Below are 21,762 nucleotides of genomic sequence, written 5' to 3'. Positions count from 1 at the left end.
CCCAAGGAATAAGACACTCCCCGCATGCCCCAACTAACCGCAGGGGCTGCAATTCTTCCTAGTTCTTATACAGACTACACAAAGGTTGGCAGCTTCTTAGGGTATGTCTATACTTACGCGGTAGTTCGAAGGCTGGCAATCGAACTTCCGGGTTCGATTTATCGCGTCTGGTCTGGACGCGATAAATTGATCCCGGAAGTGCTCGCCGTCGACTGCGGTACTCCAGCTCGGCGAGAGGAGTACCGCGGAGTCGACGGGGGAGCCTGCCTGCCGCGTGTGGACCGCGTCTGAACCACGGTAAGTTCGAACTAAGGTATGTCGACTTCAGCTATGTTATTCACGTAGCTGAAGTTGCGTACCTTAGTTCGAATTGGGGGGGTTAGTGTAGACCAGGCCTTAGACTTCCCCTCCCCACCACCAACTATGCAACCATATAAGGGCCAGGCAAAATCTGGCCCATGGCAAATATGATGACTACAATGTGATGTAGTGTGTGTGGAGGAGGGAAATAGGAGAGAGAAAATATTAAATTAGTGTTCCAGGACCTTAAAAATAGATTGATTTATTTTTGTCAGAGTATCACTCTGGATGTGCAAAATTAAGAAAATAGGTCCAACCATGGAACCTTTTCTTTGTGGATGAAGCCATTAATTATTACCATTTCATAATTGTTCTGTATTTTAACAAATAGCATGTAGTAAAAAATTGCCTTTACAATTGGTCTAATGAAGAGACGAATACTCATATGTACATTTCATGACCATAAAGAAAATTCAGGCATACTGTAAATTTCAAAAAAGTGCATTTCAATGAATATTTAGTATTGCTGAAGATTTTTGTTAACTTTGTTAAATTTTGAGGCAAGAGATAAAAGATACAAAAGAGTACTATTAACAAAAAATCAATTCAGTTTTCTAACTTATAAAACTATCCAAACAGTGTGGATCACAGTTTATTTACACTTTTGTTTTAAGATAACTTTTTCATGAAGCGCAGTTTCAGATAACAAATTGTAAGGAAAATTATTGTCATGCATGCAAGGGCCACATGATTCTGCCACAGGCCCCAGGAAGTTGCCTCAATTCCTTGGTTTTTCAAATATTCTTCTCCAGTACAATACCTACAAATACAAACAGAGATTTTTAAAAGTGAATCCTTTGTTAGGTGTCTGTTATGTTATGTTCATTTAAACTGGAATACCACATGACAACAAAGGCATTTTTGCAGCAGCCAAGTCTTAAGAAAAATGAATGGAGACATTTCACGTCAGGAGTTCCTGACCCCCAGAACCATAGGATTTAAATTCCATTTTTTCTTCTCTTGATTGACTTGAGATAAGATTACAACACCATACACACATTTAAGCTACCCAGAAAGGGTGGTCCAGTGGGTAGGGTGCTAGCCTGGGACTGAGGAGCCCAAATTCAATGTCCAGTTCTGCCACAAACTTTTTTGTGTGACTTTGAGTAAGTCACTTAGGGTGCATCTATACTTAAAATGCTGCAGTGATGCTGCTGCACCACGGTAGCACTTCAGTGACGACACTAACTACCCCAACGGGAGAGGTTCTCGATGGCATAGGTACTCCACCTCCCCAAGGGGGCAGTGGCTAGATCGACAGGAGAATTCTCCCATCAACCTAGCACTGTCTACACCGGAGGTTAAGTTGGTTTAACTGCTTCACTCAGGGTGGATTTTTCACATCCCTGAGCAACATAGCTATACCAACCTAATTTCCTAGTGTAGACCAGGCCTTATTCTCACTGGATATGTCTACACTCCATTTGGGAATGAGCCTTCCAGTCCGGGTCCACAGACTTGCGCAAGCCCTGCTAATACTAATCCGCTAAAACTAGCTACGTAGATGTTACTTTGTTCAGGCTCTCAAGCCTCCCGTCCCATGCTTGGGAGACCTAGGTGCAATGGCTACACAGCTAATTTTAGCATGCTAGCATGAGTCCCACTAGCACAAGTCTATAGATGTAGGCTGGGAGGCTTGTTCCCAGATGCAGTGTAGACATACCCATTGTGCCTCCCCAGTCTGTAAAATGGGGGGTAATAGTACTTTCTTTCCCCACAGTGGTGTTGTGAGGATAATTACATTAAAGACTGTGAGGTGGTCAGATACTATGGTCAGGGGATCATATAAGTACCCAAGATAAGAGATCATTTTCTTTTCAATTTACAATTTTATTTTTCATGTTATATGATTAATAGTTTTGTAGCAGGAGAGGCTACCAGGAGAGTGGGTGAGTAGATATTGCAAGGTTGCCTGCTACGCTGTTTTGTGTGAGGGGGTTGTTTTTGTTTTAATAGACATAATGAATGCAAAATGACAAAGGCATATCGATATTACTATGAATACCTTTACTGATTGTTTTGCTAATGGCCTCTGTAGCATGTTATCTTAGCACATACAATGGAAAAAACCAAACCCAAATGCTTTTTTTTTCTTAATACTAAAGAAATATTACTGTAAAGAATCCTACTGTAGGTGGTGAATGCACGTCAAATTCTCTAGCACTCAAAAAGCCCTTGCAATCTTGTAGATGCCTTGTACAGTAGTAGGATTCATTTTAATGCAAAACATATACTTACGGTTGGCTAACCTGCGTGCAGTTTGTATCAATCTGACTTGTATTAGTGATACCAGGGCAAAATTTCAGATCAGTAAATTCATTAACTTGCAAAGCCTTTTAAGATAAAAGAAAAAAACAACTGACTATTAAAGCGATGACAAACCAACTGGATCAGATACTTACTAAAAATCAAATTTATCTTCAAAAGTGTTATGGCATCATAGCTTATGATCTCAGACAAATCCACCTTTTCTAACAGCTGATTTTGTTGTAAGAGTATAGTTGTATACATGATGTAAAAATATAGTTTATTCAGCACCCCATATGACAGAGGTCATCTATAAAGCAGCTGTCTAACCCAGCGCTTTCAAAAGACTCCATATTTTCCACCATAACTGCATTACTGACTCAGCTTCCTAAAAATAAGATCATAGTAGTTAGAGATGGAAAAGATCCAACTCTTATCAAGTCCACCTCCTGCAATTGCTCATATGATTCAACCTATTCACTTTCAGTTTTTTAAAAAAAGCTAAATATTCTGTGTGACTGAAGCAACTATGTGAAAGACAGCAAATTTCTTTTGTTTTTAAGTAATACAATACTGTTTCATTTTATATAGTGTTTTATGCAAACTGTATCCCAATATAGTTATAACTGAGATATATAGTTATTTAAATACCTGCACATCTCTGCACATTTGAACTGTTTGCAGATAGGAGACACTTACAATCACCTTTAGCTGCTGTATCCATAAACTCCTCATGCTACCTGACTAAAGTATGCCATGTCAAGTTTTAATTTTCATATGTTTAAATAACTTGCTCTTTACTCACTAATCTATGAAACCTGGATTCATTTCTCCCATCAGATTCAGATGGTCCCTTTTGACAAATGCTTCTAAACACAATGCACAGGAAAACATAGCACTTACTGTCATGCCATATCGAGGGATGCTGAAATACTGCAGCCAGGAAAGCCAAGACATGATGCTTGTAAGATTTACCAACAACCCGGAGAAAATCTGTAGACCGTAAAGACACAATAAAAAAATCTAAGTCCCATTTCACAGGAAAATGTTTAAGTCCAGAGTCACCATTACTAATCAAATGTGCACAAGTAACTCCCATTAGATCTACATGCTATACAGAAGTCTGAGTCATATTACATTGGGGGATAATAAGGGGTTCATATCCTCCAGTCAGAGCACACAAGTAAACTCCTATAGAGGTTGGCTGCTGGTGTACTATGCTTTTAGTTGTTAGGGGAAAACCCCAAATCAGGTTTTTGCTAAGTTATGGTTTTTATCATATGAAATTGTATTTTCTATTCTCCAAATTCTGCCTTTGCTTCTCTATGGCAACTAGACAAAAACAAGGCAGACAGGCACTTTTGTTGTTTTGTTGAGAGTGTTCAGGAAAAGTTTTCCCCAAGTGGCCCTGAGATCACTGTCCAAGGCAGCGTTTCCCCACATGGAAAACTGGACATGCTTCTATCCACGCTGCACTGCAGCCAACTCGCATCTCTTTCGTATGTGGCCTATTAATAGATAGTTGAGTTCCTTGTTGATGGTTAGTAAGTTAGTGGTCTCATAATTTAAGGGACTTTATCCTTGGCTCAGCTGAGGAGAGCAGGAGAAATGTGAGTCTAAGCCACTTCCCTGCTCCCCCAGCCCTGGATCAGCTAAGGTCCTCTCTCTAAATCATGCTGGCTGCAACAGTCCTACAGGGAACTATGCACTAGTTGCAGAGCAGATGGAGCATCATGCATCATACTCTTACCTGTGGCATGATCCCTCCCCTCTTCTTCCCCATTATTTTCATCACTAAAACTTGGCCCTAGCTAGACCATCAGATCCAAAACCCACCTTAACCCCAAATTTCTGGAGAAGTTCAGAAACAAGCCTGAACTTTGCAATTTTGGTTAATGTATGTATTGGGACAAAGTGGAACATGAAAGCCCCAGATTCTTGATCTTTTTGCACAATTCAAATTGAGATCTCAATCTGGCTCTGAACTTCACAGATGCTTGGGTTTATGTCTAAATAAATAAAAACATAATAATGCTACTCACAATCATAAAAACAAACGCGATGGTCATGAGTAGATTAGCTACAGCTACCACGTCCTGTCCTGTTGCAATCGCTAGCGCCATAGCAGTGGCCGTGTAGGATACCATCATAAGAGTAAACATCATTATAAAGAAGGCATCTGCTCTTGGCTTCAAACCTTAGGGAGCAGAACAAGAAGGCTGTTAGTATAATTTTGTCAGAGCTTGTATCATAGTCAATGTGTACTATCTGAATATATGTAGTTGGCCCCACTTATTAGAACAAATTTTGTGGGAGGACTGATTCAAGGAAATCTGCCCTTTTTCCACCACCACACTATACACTTTGGATCACTGGCTGTAAGGCCCAAGGATCAGTGTCCCAAATTCCTATGCCTTGCTGGTTGGGGAAAGGGAGTACAGACTCCCATGGGCACAAAGCCTAGGGATTTTGTCTAGAATAGAACTGATGTGTATACAGTATTTGTGAAAGGAGATGGGGGATTGTAATGGACTTTTTCAATGAAATGGAGGGAGAAAAAGCTAGTAGTGTGTCTCAGCCAAGCCAAGATAAAGGAGGAGACTTCCTGATTCACTAAGGGCTCAAGTTATCACCACAGAAAAACTGAACAAGAAGCAGTTCATGCCTCACCCCATACAGCAGTAGATCACACGCAATAAACATCCAATATTATTTCACTTGTTTCCAATGGGGACGGGACTCCCATGAGTCAGGGGTTGTTGGCAGCTGTAGATTAGGCATTAGTTTCTGAATCGCCCCTGTTTCACAGCCATGTAAATGTTCTCTCTGTATATCCTAATAGTGCCATAATGTCTCATTTCTTTAAGGGAAAAACTCAGACTAGAGCAAGTGATGATTTTTGTTCTGTACTTGCATTTTGCTGACAGTAGTGCTGGAACAATTTGTATAGTGGGGGTGCTGAGAGCCATTGAACTAAGCTGTAAACCTGTATATAATGGAAACCACTTCAAGCCAGGGGGTGCGGCAGTACCCCCAGAACCCCTAGTTCCAGCACCTCAGTCTGCTAACATCTTATTAATTATTATTTATTAAGTTTTGAAACATCCTGAAAGTTTCTTGTCTGAATTTCTTGCTCCATGAAAAATTTCAATCTGACCTTCCTGAAATGTGTAGCAGGCATGGTGTTTGAAACTGCATTAATGGTCTAAAATGGATGTCTGCAATTTTAAAATTGTTCTTACTACCAGGGGAAATGATTGAAAAGAGCAGGCTAATATCAGTTCCCAGGAGCTTGAGTTTTTATAATCACACTTTTCTTTTACAGGGGGTTTTATCAGCAGGGCCAACTGTAATGAAAAGTATTTTGTGATAGAATAATTAAAAGTCACTAAAAGAAAAGATAACGGCATGGAAACTAGTGAGACGGAACCATATAGGAATGATGCTTAAACCCGTTTCCAAGGAAAGTGCAGATGGGACGTATCACAGACTGTGACAAGAGTGCTTGAAACTTTGCAAGTTTGCCCAGTCCAGCAAATTGCATAGCAGCACCAATGGCAATCTCATGACATTCCACTCACCAAGCAAGAAAAATGATGCCACATTGGTACATGGAGTTTAAACAGAAAAAATGATTATTTTTTTTTTAAGTGGAAGAAGGAAGATTTGACCCAACCTACTCCTGGATAGCTGAAATGATTGACAGAGGCATAAAATGAGTGTACATTGTTGGTTCTGAAGCAATTTTCTTTTTAGTTTTAATGCAGCTTGTGAATAGGGCACTTGCCTAACATGAAATAAATTATACAGGTGAAGAGGATGCTTGGTAAAGTCCTCATGGGTATTAGATCAGCCATTAGCTTTGAGATGAAGTATGCAGACACTCTGTAGTACCCACTGATATATTCATGTCTAGAACACAGAAATATATACAACATATTACAGATTACATCAATTGTAAAGCAATCAAATCATTTTCACATATGGACAGGTTTTGATAAGTCATGCATGCAATTCCAGATGGAAAAATAAGACTGCATTTGTGCACATACTGTAATTACACATGCAAATGACCAATAAGATGTCATTATAATTTTGATAATTACATATGCAAATATACATGCATATTGCTGTACACAAACCTCTCAGAGTATGGCTCACAGTCTTTAGTGTACATCTTACATCATCAAAATACACGTAACTTATAGAAATATGTAATTCTCTGATTTTGTGACTCAAAGCCTGTAAAGTTCCAAGTATCCAATTAGTATCAACTCCATATGATTCTGGTAAAGAAGTGAACAGTTCACAAACAACTCACAGTGTGAATAGTATTTATCCAAACTATTAGCATTTATGGACAAAACCATCCACAGAAACGATGATTGGTTTGCAAACAATTCATAAACAAGATTTAAAAAAATGTTTGCAATGAATATTACTTGCAGTGAATAATTTGACCAGTTTGAATAACTAAATTGTCATATCTAGATGACAGTTTAGTAAGGCGACAAAAAAGACTAGCAGTTGAATAAGCATTGCTAACAATAGGCAGTGTTACCCATTACATCAAGCTTTACTTACATAAATATCTTTTTTTCCACAATAAAAAGTTCAATAGCTGAAATACTGCTGAAACACTGGTTGGTGGTCACGAAGAACATTGCTCCAATTCTGTGGTAAAACAAATATTTACACTTATAAAATCAGCTACATAAGTGCTTTATTCAGTTATTTTGAATATAATTTCAGTAGTTTTTATAATAGACCATGTCTAAACTCTTCCAAAGAACTACTGGCATTCACTAGTATGTGCTTTGCTACTCCACATACTCCATAATTCATGCACAAATTGTCTGTCTCTCCTTATTTCTCAGTAGAGATTTAAAGGTGTAATCTGAAGTATGGATTTATATAACTAAGATTTCTTTACAAAATATAAATGGACAAAGTATATTTTATTATGCTTTTTTTGTCTTGTTGGCTTACTCAACTAATTCACAACATTTAATAACCTATCGCCAGAGAAGCAAGGCGTCATTAAGTGGGATGTCATTAGCACATGAATCCTGAATAAATATGTCCTTTAAAATAGGCTTGGGAAAACAGGTAGAAAAGTTTCAAACTGCTAAACCAATTTTCTTCATAGTTGTATTATTTTTTAAGTTTCAGTGAGATCTACTAAAGAAGTTAAGGGACTCATCCCACTCCTGGTTAAGTTAATGGTAAAACTTCCATTAACTTCAACAGAAGCAGGTTTGGCCCTAAGACTGAAGCTTTAGCAAATCTTGAGCTAGCTGAGTTCAATGTTTATTATTGGAATATGTGGGTAACATCTGTTGCTTGTCAGAAAGAAAGAAATGAAAAATGATTTGACTGACTTTACTCAATACTTTGTTTAAATCACCTTCGGACTGAGCACAAATATGAGACCAAAAATTTCAGTCTACAAGGAATTTGAGAAAATTATGAGCAACTGGAGATGGGTTTACCTGCTAAAATGAAAGGCCAAAATTGTCAAATGTGGATGCCAAATTTAAGCCTCTGGCATACACAGATTCTGAGGCACTTTAATAAAAATGGCCAGATTTTAAGAGGTGCTGACTACCAACAGCTCCCACAGATGTTGCAGATGTTCAATCCCTCTGGTAATCAGGCCACTTTTATTTAGGTACCAAATATAAATTTAGGCCCCAGTCAAACACGCACTCAAGTAACTTCATTCACATGAGCAGGTTCACCTCTGTAAAGTTAAGCATGTGTATAAGTGCTTGCAGAATCAGGGCTTTAGTTGCCTGAAGTTAGGCAACTAAAGTCTGAAAAATTTGGCCATTGAATTTTACTTCAGGGAAGTCTTTCCAGATACTGTTTGTTTAATTGTTGAAGTGGTTAATGTACAGTTATTCATTTTTAATATTTTGTATAATTTTCAGGAATCTTTCACTGCAAACTTAGGATCCAGTGCTGCCACCCTTACTTGCCATGCAGAGTACCTTACTACGCAAGTAGCCCCACTGATTTCACCAGGACTACTTGCACAAGGTAGTAGACAACATGAGTAAAGGTTGCAGAAATGGGTCCTTAGGCCTTGAGGCTGCAATGAGCTTCATGCAGGTGGAGGGATCTAGCCACATAGAGCTCATGGCAGGACCGGCGCTTATTTTGTAATTTATGATTTACAGGTATACATTTGTTCTAAAGTGGTAGCTATGGTATCTCACAAAAGACAAGAAAAGTTCATTTTCAACCTCTAAAATTTTCATTATCTTATGATGGTAACAGCAAGGTTTTGTCAGCCCCGTTGATATTTGCTCCCTGAGTTGACTAACCTGTTTTGCACACCGGTAAAATCATCTTTTATCCCAAAGAAAATGGCACCTACAACTAGTCCCAGGAAAATTGTAACACACAGCTAAAATAAAATAAAATAAATAATTAATAAAGAGAGAATGACTACAATCTAAATTTGTATTGTAATGAACATTTTTTTTAAAGTTCAAAATTGCAAAAACTACATAAAATATTTAGGTGGTGAATACAGATGGAAAAGAAATGTACTCATGGTACCTAGATAGAGGGTAATAAGAGATGGGAAGATGGAGAAGGTCTACAGGAGGGGTCGGCAACCTTTCAGAAGTGGTGTGCCGAGTCTTCATTTATTCACTCTAATTTAAGGTTTCGTGTGCCAGTAATAAATTTTAACATTTTTAGAAGGTCTCTTTCTATAAGTCTATAATATATAACTAAACTATTGTATGTAAAGTAAATAAGGTTTTTAAAATGTTTAAGAAGCTTCATTTAAAATTTAAATTAAAATGCAGAGCCCCCCGGACCGGTGTCCAGGACCCAGGCAGTGTGAGTGCCACTGAAAATCAGCTCACGTGCCGCCTTTGGCACACGTGCCATAGGTTGCCTACCCCTGGTCTAGAGCATACAAAAACTCGGCATGGGATCCACAAATGCACTTAGATGCCTAAACCCCAGACTATGACTATTTAAGTATTTATGCACAGTGGAGTAGTCATTAGGCCAGAAAAGGGGTGGGGCGAATGACTCTGTAGCCCAGTGCTTAGGGAACCTACTCCAGTTCCCCTGCCCTAATCACACTTTCATTTTTTATCCACAGTGGAACAGCTTCAGCAGGAGAGACTGAGGGAGCCCCACCTCAGAATATTCCATAGTTCAGTGGGTAGAGCACTCTTCTGAGAGGTGGGAGACTGCTGTTCAAATCCTTTCTCCCCCTATGGCAGAGAAGGGGGATTTGAACATGGGTCTCCCATATCCCAAGTAAGTATTCTAATCAGTGGACTGAAAGTTATAAAGTGGACAGTAGCACCATCTCCACTTCCTCCAGTGGCTGTTTCTGGGTGGTGTGAAGCAGGTACCTAACTTATTCCCACAAGAAATGCCTTAGGTAGCTAAGCTGACTGACTCCAGATAATGGGTGCTCACTTGTGGATTGCTAAATGAAGCTAGGCACCTCCCGGCCTCCTGGATTTAGGTGCCTATTTCCCAGAGATGGGAGGACTCCCGCCTCTGGTCAGTATCTCCCATTGGCTAGTTTAGGCAGCTCCGACCTCACCTAGCATGCTGGCTTTTGTGGATTGTCGGTTTGGAGCTGCTGGTACCCTTTTCACTCTAAAGAAGGGCAGGATTTAACCCTAAGGGCCAGATTCTTACAGCTTTGCACTAAACAGCACTCTACTCATGGAGTAAATGCTATTCAACGTAAGTAAGGGTATCAGAATCTGGCTCCTTGTAAATAGAAACACGCAACTTGGATTTTTTTTAAAATAGCAAAATTGTCAGTGAATTCAGTGATATAATCTGGATGATTAAATCTGTATGTCACAATTTCTTAAGTCTAAGTAGAAGCGAAGAAAATCTCAGCAAAAATGATGGTATCAGGCAGTTCAGTCATGGTTAAGCATGAGGGATGCATGAGTCTTAACACTGTAAAGCATTTGATACGTGGTACCATATCATTAAGAACCTGCCGAAAGGACCAAATGTCAGGGATAATTCAGCCACTAAGCCAATTGTAGTGGGGGGGAAAGGATCATATCAAGACCAATTTGGAGAGGATTAGCAAACATGGCTTAGTGAACTGTGTACCATTTATAGACTGTGTTTGAAATCCATTACTAATGAGGTTTGGGAGATAGAAAAGATTGTGAGAAAAAAGTCAGGACCATTAACCCTGGAGTATTAGAAAGCTCTTGAGAGCATAATTCTTGTCACAAGGTCAAGCTTTTGCAATGCAATTATTTGAGATATCCATACTATCAACATACAGATATATACACACACAAAGCCTTTTAACTTGATGGATTCTGAACAGATTTCCCCTTTGCTATTGATTTTATTTTACTCGATTTTTTTTTTTTCTTAATCTAGATAATTTATAACAGTGATAGGGTACAACTGTTGTTATGGGTTCGATCCCCTCTCGTATTACTCAGATAAAATTCAAAGGGGAGTGTTGCTGGATTAAGGACCTCAGGATCAAGCCGATAATTGTTATTTCCTAATTTCTTATTCCCCAGAAGAAATCAATAACAAATTCTTTATTTAAAGGCAACTTGTAGATTTTAAAAATCCATGAACGTTATTATACTGTGCTGAATTTCCAAAAATGCAACGTTAAGAAGGTCATGTAGACTCTGAACTATAGAATATGCTTCCCCTCCTTTAAGACCTGCTACATCCAATCTGTTTTGCATTACATATTTTACATAACATATCATGGTCCTCAGGTGCAGCCATTTCAACTTTATGTGAAGTTGGATATATTAGGAGACCATGAGACTATCTCTGTCTTTGACTCAGCTACTAGGACATAATTATATGTTGAGAGCTAATTTACTTTCCCTTGGGGGGAAAAAACAGAATGCAGTGGGCCAGATCAGAGGTGAGGACGAGATTCTGAGAATCAGCTTCTCAGTGTACCATGGCGCGGTTGCAGGGAACTACTTACTGTGAGTCAGTGTGGCAGAATGGTGTCGTTAATGACACAAGTGTGAGGAGAATAAGACCCCACACACCTAAAATAATGGTAAGTGTAAGTTGTTGCATGTCCCTGTCATGCTCATTATTTGGAATCATTTAGCCTAGCCTTTTATGGCACAGATTTTCAGATACTGACCTCTATTTTAGATACAAATTTTAGGCCCAATAATTTGTAGGTGCAAAATTGTGCCTAGCCCATCTTCAGATAGAAATGGTCTCCAAATCAAATCGGACTTACAAATGTTATATTAACTATGATTACCTGAGCTATGGAGGCTTGAGGGTTGCCTATCAAGTTTTTAAATGTGCGTTTGGACACCCACTTGAGCTGATGAAAGAAGGAAGTGGTATAAGTAAGTTGTCTGCAAATTGTCTTCACTTTCTTTTTATTCTCCAAAGAAATGTTCTGTAATATTGCTTTCGTTTCTCTGTAGTAGGTAGAACTGGAATAGTGCTCTGCTAACGTCTCTGCCAAAGTCTTATCACGGTTGATGTGTTCTTCAATGTTATCTTCAGGTTAAAGAGAAAAAAATATTTGGTTACCTTTTATTGAATTCATAGACAAAAGTAATTCTCCAGCAATCAAGCCCACAGAGTTATGCTAGAGTTTTGGTTACTAAGCAATGAGATAGCAATTATATTGGCCTATTTAGTTAAATTAATCCATTCCACTCAGTCTACAAGTAAGAGATACAAAATACTGTGCACCCTCAGGGCCAGAGAGAATCTGTCCCTGTGTTGTCAACCAGACAACACAATTTACAGCTATATCTGTCTGTTCACCCGAATCGGTTGATCTATGTCAGTTTGAAAGCATTGCATTAATTTTGGTTTCTCAAATCTACCAAGTGTGAAAGACTCAAATAAATAAATCTTCTAAACAATTCATGATTAGAATGATAAAGCACAAGAATTGCATGGGCGGGGGAGATTTCTCTAGATCTTATAGGCCAAAGTAAGCCCTTAAATATTTATTTTATCTACATTGTGCAGCAGAATTGGTACCTTAATAATGGTTTGTTTAAACCATTATTAAATCAGTTATACTTGGCCAATGGTGAATTCATTTTTATATTATAGTGTGGAAATGTCACTAACGTGCTATCACTCAGATTTATGGGTATTGAAAACACCCCAGCTTTTATTATCTTTGCATTTTTGTTTTGTGATTAATTCAATTCTGGATTGTTACAGTATAGGCCTTTGGTGTCAGGGGACTCGCCCTCGTCATCTGGGGCTTGATCCTGCACTCATTGGAGTCAATGGTAAAGCTCCAATTGAATTCAATGGAGCAGAATAAGGCACTTGTTTATTATAGTCTCTGAAAACTACAATATTCATTTTTTATTTTTTTTTAGGGCAAAAAAATACTAGCAATTACTTTAATTCAACAGAAATCAAAGGAGAGTCCCTGAGGAACTCTTCCGATACTGTGTAGGGATCATTCTGCAACCTTGATTGAGTCTCTTCATTCTTAAGGGGTATGTTTTCCTCCTACAGCATGTGTGCATATAGGGCCTGATCCAAAACCTATTGAACTCCATGGGAGTCTTTCCCTTGATGTCACTTTTGGATCAGGCTGTCAAAGGAGAAAATGGACTCCCTGCAAATGAGAAATTTTACTTTCAGTAACAAAGATTTACCACATGGAATGAAGGGTCTCACAGCCAATCATTCCTTAAATAACCTTTTCCTCACAAAAGTTAAGGGTTGTCTGGACACAAAAGCTGTACTGCTTTAATCACAGTGGCATAGTTAAAAGTGGTACAGTGCCCTGGAGCGTGGATGCAGTTATATCAGTATAAAAGTGCTTATACCCGTATATAGTTTGTTCATCTTCACATACGGGAATAAACTATGCTAATGTAAGTAATCTTTATACTGGTGTAACTGCATCCATACTAAGAGTTGTACCAATATAGCTATTTAATTTTTTAAAATCACATCCCTAACTAAAATAGTTATAGCTGTACAGAGTCTGTGTGTAGAGCCGGCCTTGCACTGTATAATTTTGTTGAGATTAAAAAGAATCAGTCCCTACATGGGGTTGTAGTAGAACAATCCATAGCATGTGACTACAATAACCACCTATGGTCCAGTCCTGGAAGAAAGTGATACTAATGATTGATTACCTCAGCTGAATTTATGAGCAACAAGCTACCATTGCAGAGATGGAAAAACCAGTCCAACAACATGACAAATATTGTATGCATTAGATGCACGCAAAGCTGATATCAAGACTTCCTGCATATAGTTACAAAGAGTTTTAGAATTTTGGTTTTTGGCACTACTGTATCACAACAGGGCACTGGATGTGGTTCTGGTGAAAGACAATGGGAGTTTTGCTATTGAATTCATTGGCAGAGCAGTCCTTACTGTTTGAGGAAAAAGAGCCAGAGTGGATAAATCCAAAACACATTTTGTCACCCTGCAAATCAGCTTCTTACTGTCTGAAGAACTTCAGTTTTATACCTAGATCAGCATCGGCCTTGCTTGATGCCACAGCAGTTGAGTCTCCATTAATGACATCCAGAAAAAAATCAGCAGGATTGTTGTATGGCTCGCATTCATAACCTGCAGAGAAACAGTGTTAGTTCTCTAAAACAAGTCATTCTGCAGATGGTAATATGTATTGAAAAGCATTTGAGGTAATATACCATGGGCCAGACTATGATACCCTTACTTATGTTGAGTACTAACTTACACCACAATGTGGTCCAGTTGGCCTAAATTACTAACCAACATGAGGAAGGAGATTGCAAACTGGCCCTACCAAAGCTTCCATAAAAAGGAAAGCTGTAAGAATTCAAAATATCCAAAGCTGACAACTAACAAATGAGCCCTTCCAAATTCTAACTATATGTCTGTTGTTGCTAATTCTATTTTGACCTATCAGCTGGTACTAATAGACTTAATGATAAGTCATTTTTCTGCTTCTCCTTATGGCAGGTTTAATCATTTGGATTTACTGAAAGCCACATATCTATGGGTAAAGTGCTTATGTGTTTTACTGAATCAGGGCCTTAGTGTATAATTCATAAAACAAAACAAAACTAAATACTGTGATAAAACACGCATTACTTTTTACTTTTAAAGTAATTACTAATAAGCACAAAGGGTAACAGTTAAGGTTCAGCCTTCATCCTCAACTCTGCATTTCTCGATTTCTGAGTGCTTGGTTTTTCAACTTTAACTTTGCATTAATGTTACTGTTATATTAAAAAAACAATTCTTTAGTATGTTTTGGTACAGGAAACAATGAGGCACATTAACCATTGAATCCCATGATTCAAGAGTCATTTCTACTGAGTCACTTTTCAAAACAGAACTGCATTTTAAGCATGTTCCTTTCAGTGTCCACTGTTGTGACTGAAGCTCCAGAAGAAAGCTCACCAATAGATTTGAAGTATTCAATGGCATTCTGAGCAGGACCATGGTACAGCATTCTTCCTGCAGCCAATAATGTCAGGTTGTCAAACAATCTGAATATGGAGTACCGGGGCTGATGGATGGAAAAGATTATTGTTTTCCCCTGCTTTGACATCCTGAATGTAAAGTGGAAAATAATAGAGATATCAAATATCTGTGCTTTATGTGGAGTTTTCTTCTTTCAAATTCCTTCCAATACAAATCAGTAAATAAACACAGTTCAACCTGTTGTTGGAGAATCCAATGCAAGGTACAAAAAGGAATAAAACAAGCCCAGCAATATAGTATCTACATATTAACTATTCTAACCACATTTTAACTGCAGAGCTATGGAGTGCATCTCTGTCAAAGCTGGTTCTTTCCCAGTGATTCCATTGCAGTCACCTTTTCAGGAGCAGCAAGACAGCATTGGCAGTGCTGGCATCTAATCCAGTAGTTGGTTCATCTAAGAACAAGACTGCAGGGTCAGTAATGAGTTCCATTCCAATATTGGTCCGTTTTCTCTCTCCCCCAGATACCCCACGAATGAACTGGGTGCCAACCTAATGCAAAACAAGCAGCTTGTGTCATTTTGTCTGACTTCAAAGTATTCAACAAAGAACATCCAATACCTTTAACAGCACATTAACTTCTGGGAGAGTTCTGGGTGATTATATTGTGACTATGGATTCGATGGTTGACATTGTGTAAGGCAATAGTGCAACTCCGAAAGTTGCAGAAAGAAGCCGCCCCCCTCCTAAACGTTTTCACCCTGAAATCTAAGTTTCTTCATGACACTCGGATCACCTGCTTTCCTCCTACTTGTAACCACTGTCCTGTGTATGATAGTTTAAGGATAGACACAGAAGTAACAAGCCTTTATCTTCATTGATACTATGGGAACAGGCAGCTGTGCTGGGGTTTATCAGTTCTTCTGCTATTAGAATAAGCCACTAAATCAAAGTGGAGCCATTTTATCATCTAAAATTATTTAATATTTGCTATTAATTGGGCACCATAATATGACAGTTTACCTTGGAATCTGCCACTTTGGTCAAACCCAGTTCCTTGATGATCTGGTCAATTCGTTCCTTCTTTTCCCGTTCCTTCACAGACATGGGTAGCCGGAGTGCTGCTGAGAACTGGAAATTTTCTCTCACTGTCAGGGTTCCCATCACCACATCATCCTAAGTAAACAAAATTACATATTTAATGTTCATTCTTCCTCTTCTGGGACTTGCACGTGCATCTTATGTGTGTACTTTACATGCAGAGTGCATTTGTATGGCAGTGACAGCTGCTAGAATCAAATAGGCTGGATCTTCAAAACCTGAATGTCCCATCAGATATTTGCTTTCCAATACTAGTCTCTGCATGTTTGTGCAATTTATGGCAACAAGGGACTATCCTACATGTATCAAATAGCAGAAATATCAATAAATCAACACATGTATATACACTGTCCAAATGTCTCCCTGCCCAGAGTGTTTTGCAGAGCAGTTAAACAATGGCAACACAGCGAAAAATTCAAACATAGATTTTCCTTAATACAGTTGAAAATTGTAAACAAAATTGATTCTGGATTTGGTCCTGCCCAGGTGCTGAGAATCACCTGCGGGAAACAGAGTGCCCTCAACTCCTATTGTCTTTAATGGAGGTTGAGAGTGCTCAGCACCCTGCAGAATCAATATCTGGAAAGAGTTCTTTCTACAGATGTGAATAAAATCTTTCTTCAAATATCTGAGGATGTGGTAACTGCAGATCACAGCTAAGCAGAAACTAACAAGTGCAGAAAGGTTGTGAGAACAGCTCCATGGAGTGCTGTGAAACTGCTGATTTAAACTGAATCCTCTCTTGAGGTTACCAGAGCAGGGGGTAGGCAGCATGGTCAGGAGGAATGAGCCCAGTGTGGAGAGTGAGGAACCACTGAGTTTGAATGCACCAGGGCTAGATTATGCTCCATGCTGAGCACTGTGGCCCCAATGTAATTAGTCCATGTTTACTCTAAGTACATGAGTAGTTTCATGAGAATGAACACACACTTTATTTTTTAAGCATGTGAATGTTTAAGTGTTTTGCTGGATCAGGGTCACAGTATTCAGCACTTTGTGGGATTTAGCAACTCCTGTTGACTAGATGCTCTCAGGTAAGTTCCTTGACCTTCCTGTCTTAGTTTACTTCTCTGTGAAATGGGTATAATAATACTTATTTATTATTAAGTATTGTATGGGCAGCACTTTGAACTTGTAGGGGCTAAGGGTTATTGACAAAGCAAATGCAAACTGGAGCTCTATGTGGATACATTCAGGCCTACTACCTCCCTTGGATCAGTACTTGTTTAACTAAATACATGCATTGTGGGAGCCCATTACATGATACATCATTGTTCCTTGATACTCTTGTCTGGCTTCAGGTGGCCCTGACAACTGACGCAACTCCTATCTGCATTCTCTCTCTTAGATCTGAATCAGCAGCTTAAAGGAAAACACCATGCAGGCAGCAGGGAACCAAGAAAGTGCCAAATCACTACTGATGGAGTAGGGAAACCTGGTGCCAAATACATTCTGAATTTTAAAGAGAAAAGGAGTTGGTGGGAAGGAAGAAATATACTACATGTGAAAGGAACACTGTGTGTGTGTGTGTGAGAGAGAGAGAGAGAGAGAGACATGGTGGATAGAGAAAGCAAAAGACAGAATTTAGAGCTTCTCACTTTATAAGATCAGAACAACTTAAAACTGATAGTTCAAGTGAAGAATCATGTCAGTCAATGATGTGACATCTTTGAAAACCAGAATGTCATCCTTAGGACAGGATACAGCAAATTAAAAAGGATAAAAGGGACTGATTCACTGTGATCCACATGATCCACAATCAAGCCTTCAGTTCCTTCAGCTGTACACCTGTCAAAAGACCACTGCTATTTAGGAAGCATTATCTGCTGTGATGAGGTACATTATCCAGCAAGGACTCTGGACATTTGAGCTGGTGTTGCCCAGGTACAGCAAAGACCAAGCCACTGTTTTCTCTGTCAGAGTTGTGGGGATTTGGAATAAGACTGTGAAGGGGTAAAGGGAGCTGAGGAGCATATGCAGCTGAGCTTGTTAGTCTATCAGCCTCAGCTGCTGTGTATAAAAGGAGGAAGAAGAGGGTGGTATGGGAAATTAGGTTATGGGGAAGAGGGTTGTCTTGATTTGTTCTGAGAAAAGTAAGGGGGGGAAATTTATCTGGGCTTTGTTTATTGCTTATAAAGGGAATTACTTTTTATCTGATGTTTGATCATACAAAAGTTTAGACAGCTCTCTGCTAACTTTGTTTTGAGAGAGTACTGGTCAGTGATTTAACAGAGGTCTCCCTTAAAATTTCTCTCCCTTAGTCTCTAATTAACCATATGTATTGCACTGAAGATAGGCAAGAGATAGGGGGAAATCCATTTATTTGTTTTCCTACTGAAGCAATAACACTTTCTCATACCTAAGGAAGGAGGCATCATCTCTGGCCAAACAAGCTTATGAGCTGTACATTTGTGGGAAACTTTATACTTTGAAAAATGTATTGACTATATTGGTAGTGTAGAGCTGTGTCCAACCTTTTGAGCATGAAGTGGAGGTATGGAGTGATGACCTTGCAGAGAAGGCTGAGGGAACAATTTTTGAAAATACCAATCCACCTAGAGCAATCTGGTCTGTTGTAAAGGGGTGGGGGGGATGCCCGGATGACATTTTTTATGAACCCCAGTGGTAAAATCAACTCTGGCTAGGATCCAGAAAGGGATTGATTCCATCAAGGGTAGGGAAATCATCCCAAACTTACTTTTCATTTGGTGGCAGAATTTTAATATACGGCTTGCAGGAGTGGCCCCAAAGAATCTCTCCAGCACCCTTCCTATTCATGTGGAAAAGCAGCCAGATAGCAGAGTGATAACAATTGTGAAATTGAATAGTCCTTTACAAGGCTTAAACATTTCCTGTAGTGTTTCTCAAGACCCACCCCCACCCAACTGATAGGGAAGGGAAATATCTGTAATTTTGGATGTGTTTTTCTGATACCTTCTTGTCGGCTCAGATCTCTACATGAGTTAGAATTGTGACCTGTTTCAGAGAGCAGTGCTAAAGACAGGTCAACTCAGAATATAGACACACTTGTCAAACCTTCAAAATGTGAGGTGTAGTTGCATGCTATGATAGAAAATAAATTATAATATAGGGCCAGATCACCCACTCTCACTGCTATACCCACAGGACAAGATGCAGAGTTTTTCTGGAGACAGGCCCCTATATTAGTAGGGGGTTAAGAAGGGCTGTGGATTTGAGAGGCTGTGCCTCCTTCCACCTCTGTAGAGCCAAAGGATCCATAGGGAATGGAACCTCTTTCCATATGGAAACAGATGATGTCCTACAGGGACATGGCCTTGCTCACCCTTGCGAACTGTACACCAATAGGAACTGTGCTACTATCCTTGCTGATGCCCAGTAGCAGTCAGAGGGACATACTACAGTTCCAAGCTGTTTAAACTTCTCCCTGGATTTCCAGGTACTCTGCAGTGAAAGGTGCTGTGGAGGGGTCAGCTCCACTGTTCCAGCCCCTCTTGACCTCTAAACTCAGTGGAGCTCTATGGGCAGAGCAATGGTGCTGTGGAAGCAACATTCTGTATGGGCGGGGGAAGAGCCACATGTGGAAGGTCCCCACTGCCTGTGGAAGCTCAGGGAATAATCCTGGAAATGGAAATCAGCTTATCCCATTTACATTTTAAACTATAATGTGTGAGGTTTCTAAATTCTATGCTGGGTCAGTTTTGACAAGTCAGCTGCTGCAGTTACCTCATATTAGAAAATTCTGGTGCATTTTGGCCCAGAGGATATCAAAACGACAAAGGCAGATGCAGTCACTGCAGACTGACTTACCTGTACCACATATCCAGAGATACATTTAAAGTTGGCAGGCTGAGGAGCTCCATTTATCAAAACGTGTCCAGACAGCCCATGAGGATCTTTCCTTGCAGCTAAGATATCCAATAGCCTAGAAGAAGAAAAGCCCATCACCTTAAAGAGCTGTGAAGTGTACATTTTCACCAAAGTGGAGGAGTTGGGGCCAGTGAAAGGCAAATCTGGCAGACAAATACAGTTAACAGTATATAGTCAGCTGTGCACACGCTTTCCCATATTGAAAATTTGCAACTTACTATAGTTCATATTTTTTAAAAAGCCCCTCAAAGAACAGAATTGTCTTTTTTCAGTAAAATAAGCTTCCCGCTGTACTGTAGATTGATGCATAAGGGGAGCATGTCAGGAAACTATTTACTAAAAAGAAATAAATTAATTAATAAATATAAATAAACTAGTAAAATTGGCTCTCTTCTTTTTCTTTTTTCTTTTTTGTTGCTTTTAAATACAATTTCCACTTGGGGTCAAATTCTGCTCTGAAATCCATAGATTTATTTTAGATTTACTCTGGTGGAATTAAGATTGAAATCTTGCCCTGGGAGTGTGGTTCATAAATATTTAATATATATATATATAGGTGCATTTTCTTGTTGGCATGTTTCCTCGTGGTGAGGAACATGGATAAAGTAAAACAGGTCCTTTCACTGCTTCAACACTTACGAAGATTTGCCACTGCCAGTGGGTCCCAGAATTGCATTCAGTCCTGGTCTCATAACCCCACTGTAAGACAAAACCAAGAGGTTTCTCATTCATTGTTTCATTTACAGGTTAGTTCTATTAATTTGCAGAAATGTATTTTGCATCAAATCCTTTTGGGGCTAATGAAGCTAGTTGGTTACATAAAATAATGACTTGACTCCTGCTTAGTTTACATTGCTAACTTAAAATAAAAAGAAATATCCCATATTGTTAACTAAAAAGTACAACACAGGAACTATAATTATCAAACAATAGCAAGACATATGTTGATGTATAGCCATACTAAACACAAACTTACTCTAGAATACATGCAGTCATAGCAAGCATGGTTCTCTGGCCATCCCTCGGTAAGAGAGGCATCTGTCATGTAGGAAAGGCATCTATATTTAAAGAAATACTTGGAAACCTGACTTAATGACTCTACATCAGATGCAAAGAACTATCTCACGCTCAGCAGCCAGAAGGAAATGCTATTAAGTATGTATTTGGGTTACCAGTCATTTTGTTTGGAGACAACTCTTTCAATAAAACACAGTAGGGAGCTATTTACACTGTGTAGTTTCCTAGATAACAATCAACACTTCCCTTCTTTTGGTCGTTGTTACGGATGAAAAATTTAGTGGTAAGGGCCAAATTCTCACAGTTGGCCCCCATACTGCAAATGCAGACACGCATTGTGCACTTAAGTACAGTTTGCATGTGCAAATGCGTGTCTGTGTGTGTAAATGCAGGCTTTGTTCACTGACGTGGGAGTTTGACCATGGAACTGGACAATGAGCTGCACAAACAACCATTTATATATACAGTATAGGTAGCTACTTTTGAAGGGTAGCACTGAACTCACAGATATGAGTACAAAGAAAGCAAAACTAGCTGATTGAGTGGTAAGTAATGGAAACTTGGTAACTCACTTGTAGTCCGAGAAGCAGCACCAATCTGCATCAGACCAGAGGACTGGCAGAGAGGATCTAAAAGTATCCATCTGAGGATCTATCTGATCGGGGATTTGGAATGGGCAAAAAATATCCTTGTAACTAAGAAGTCATGTCCGAACCACTACTACTCAGTAACTTTAACTATATTGTAGTCCACTCCTTCA

The 21,762-nt window shown here is 39.2% G+C and overlaps 1 protein-coding gene across 2 annotated transcripts in view; it reads right to left on the bottom strand.

Annotated features, from left to right (window-relative positions):
• Positions 1 to 401: 401 nt before the first annotated feature.
• The window catches only part of LOC112109409 (ATP-binding cassette sub-family G member 2-like), a 33,318-nt gene continuing 11,957 nt past the window's right edge, over positions 402 to 21,762 (bottom strand). The window contains exons 3-16 of one of the 2 annotated variants that reach the window (XM_024203929.1): positions 20,625 to 20,684; positions 19,926 to 20,040; positions 16,059 to 16,211; positions 15,430 to 15,587; positions 15,010 to 15,161; positions 14,089 to 14,190; positions 11,879 to 12,126; positions 8,937 to 9,019; positions 7,192 to 7,281; positions 6,395 to 6,519; positions 4,650 to 4,804; positions 3,511 to 3,600; positions 2,599 to 2,693; positions 402 to 1,120 (exon numbers count right to left, since the gene is read on the bottom strand). In XM_024203929.1, coding sequence (XP_024059697.1) covers positions 970 to 1,120; positions 2,599 to 2,693; positions 3,511 to 3,600; positions 4,650 to 4,804; positions 6,395 to 6,519; positions 7,192 to 7,281; positions 8,937 to 9,019; positions 11,879 to 12,126; positions 14,089 to 14,190; positions 15,010 to 15,161; positions 15,430 to 15,587; positions 16,059 to 16,211; positions 19,926 to 20,040; positions 20,625 to 20,684 — 1,777 coding nt within the window. In that variant the 3' untranslated portion in view covers positions 402 to 969. The remainder of the gene's footprint in view (positions 1,121 to 2,598; positions 2,694 to 3,510; positions 3,601 to 4,649; positions 4,805 to 6,394; positions 6,520 to 7,191; positions 7,282 to 8,936; positions 9,020 to 11,878; positions 12,127 to 14,088; positions 14,191 to 15,009; positions 15,162 to 15,429; positions 15,588 to 16,058; positions 16,212 to 19,925; positions 20,041 to 20,624; positions 20,685 to 21,762) is intronic. The other variant, XM_024203930.1, reaches the window with a different exon arrangement.

This window comes from Terrapene carolina, unplaced genomic scaffold, assembly GCF_002925995.2.
Source record: "Terrapene carolina triunguis isolate 2854851 unplaced genomic scaffold, T_m_triunguis-2.0 Scaffold789, whole genome shotgun sequence".
NCBI classification, from domain to species: domain Eukaryota; kingdom Metazoa; phylum Chordata; order Testudines; family Emydidae; genus Terrapene; species Terrapene triunguis.
Note: the sequence above shows the minus strand (reverse complement) of the source record. Positions and strands in the feature narration are given on the sequence as shown.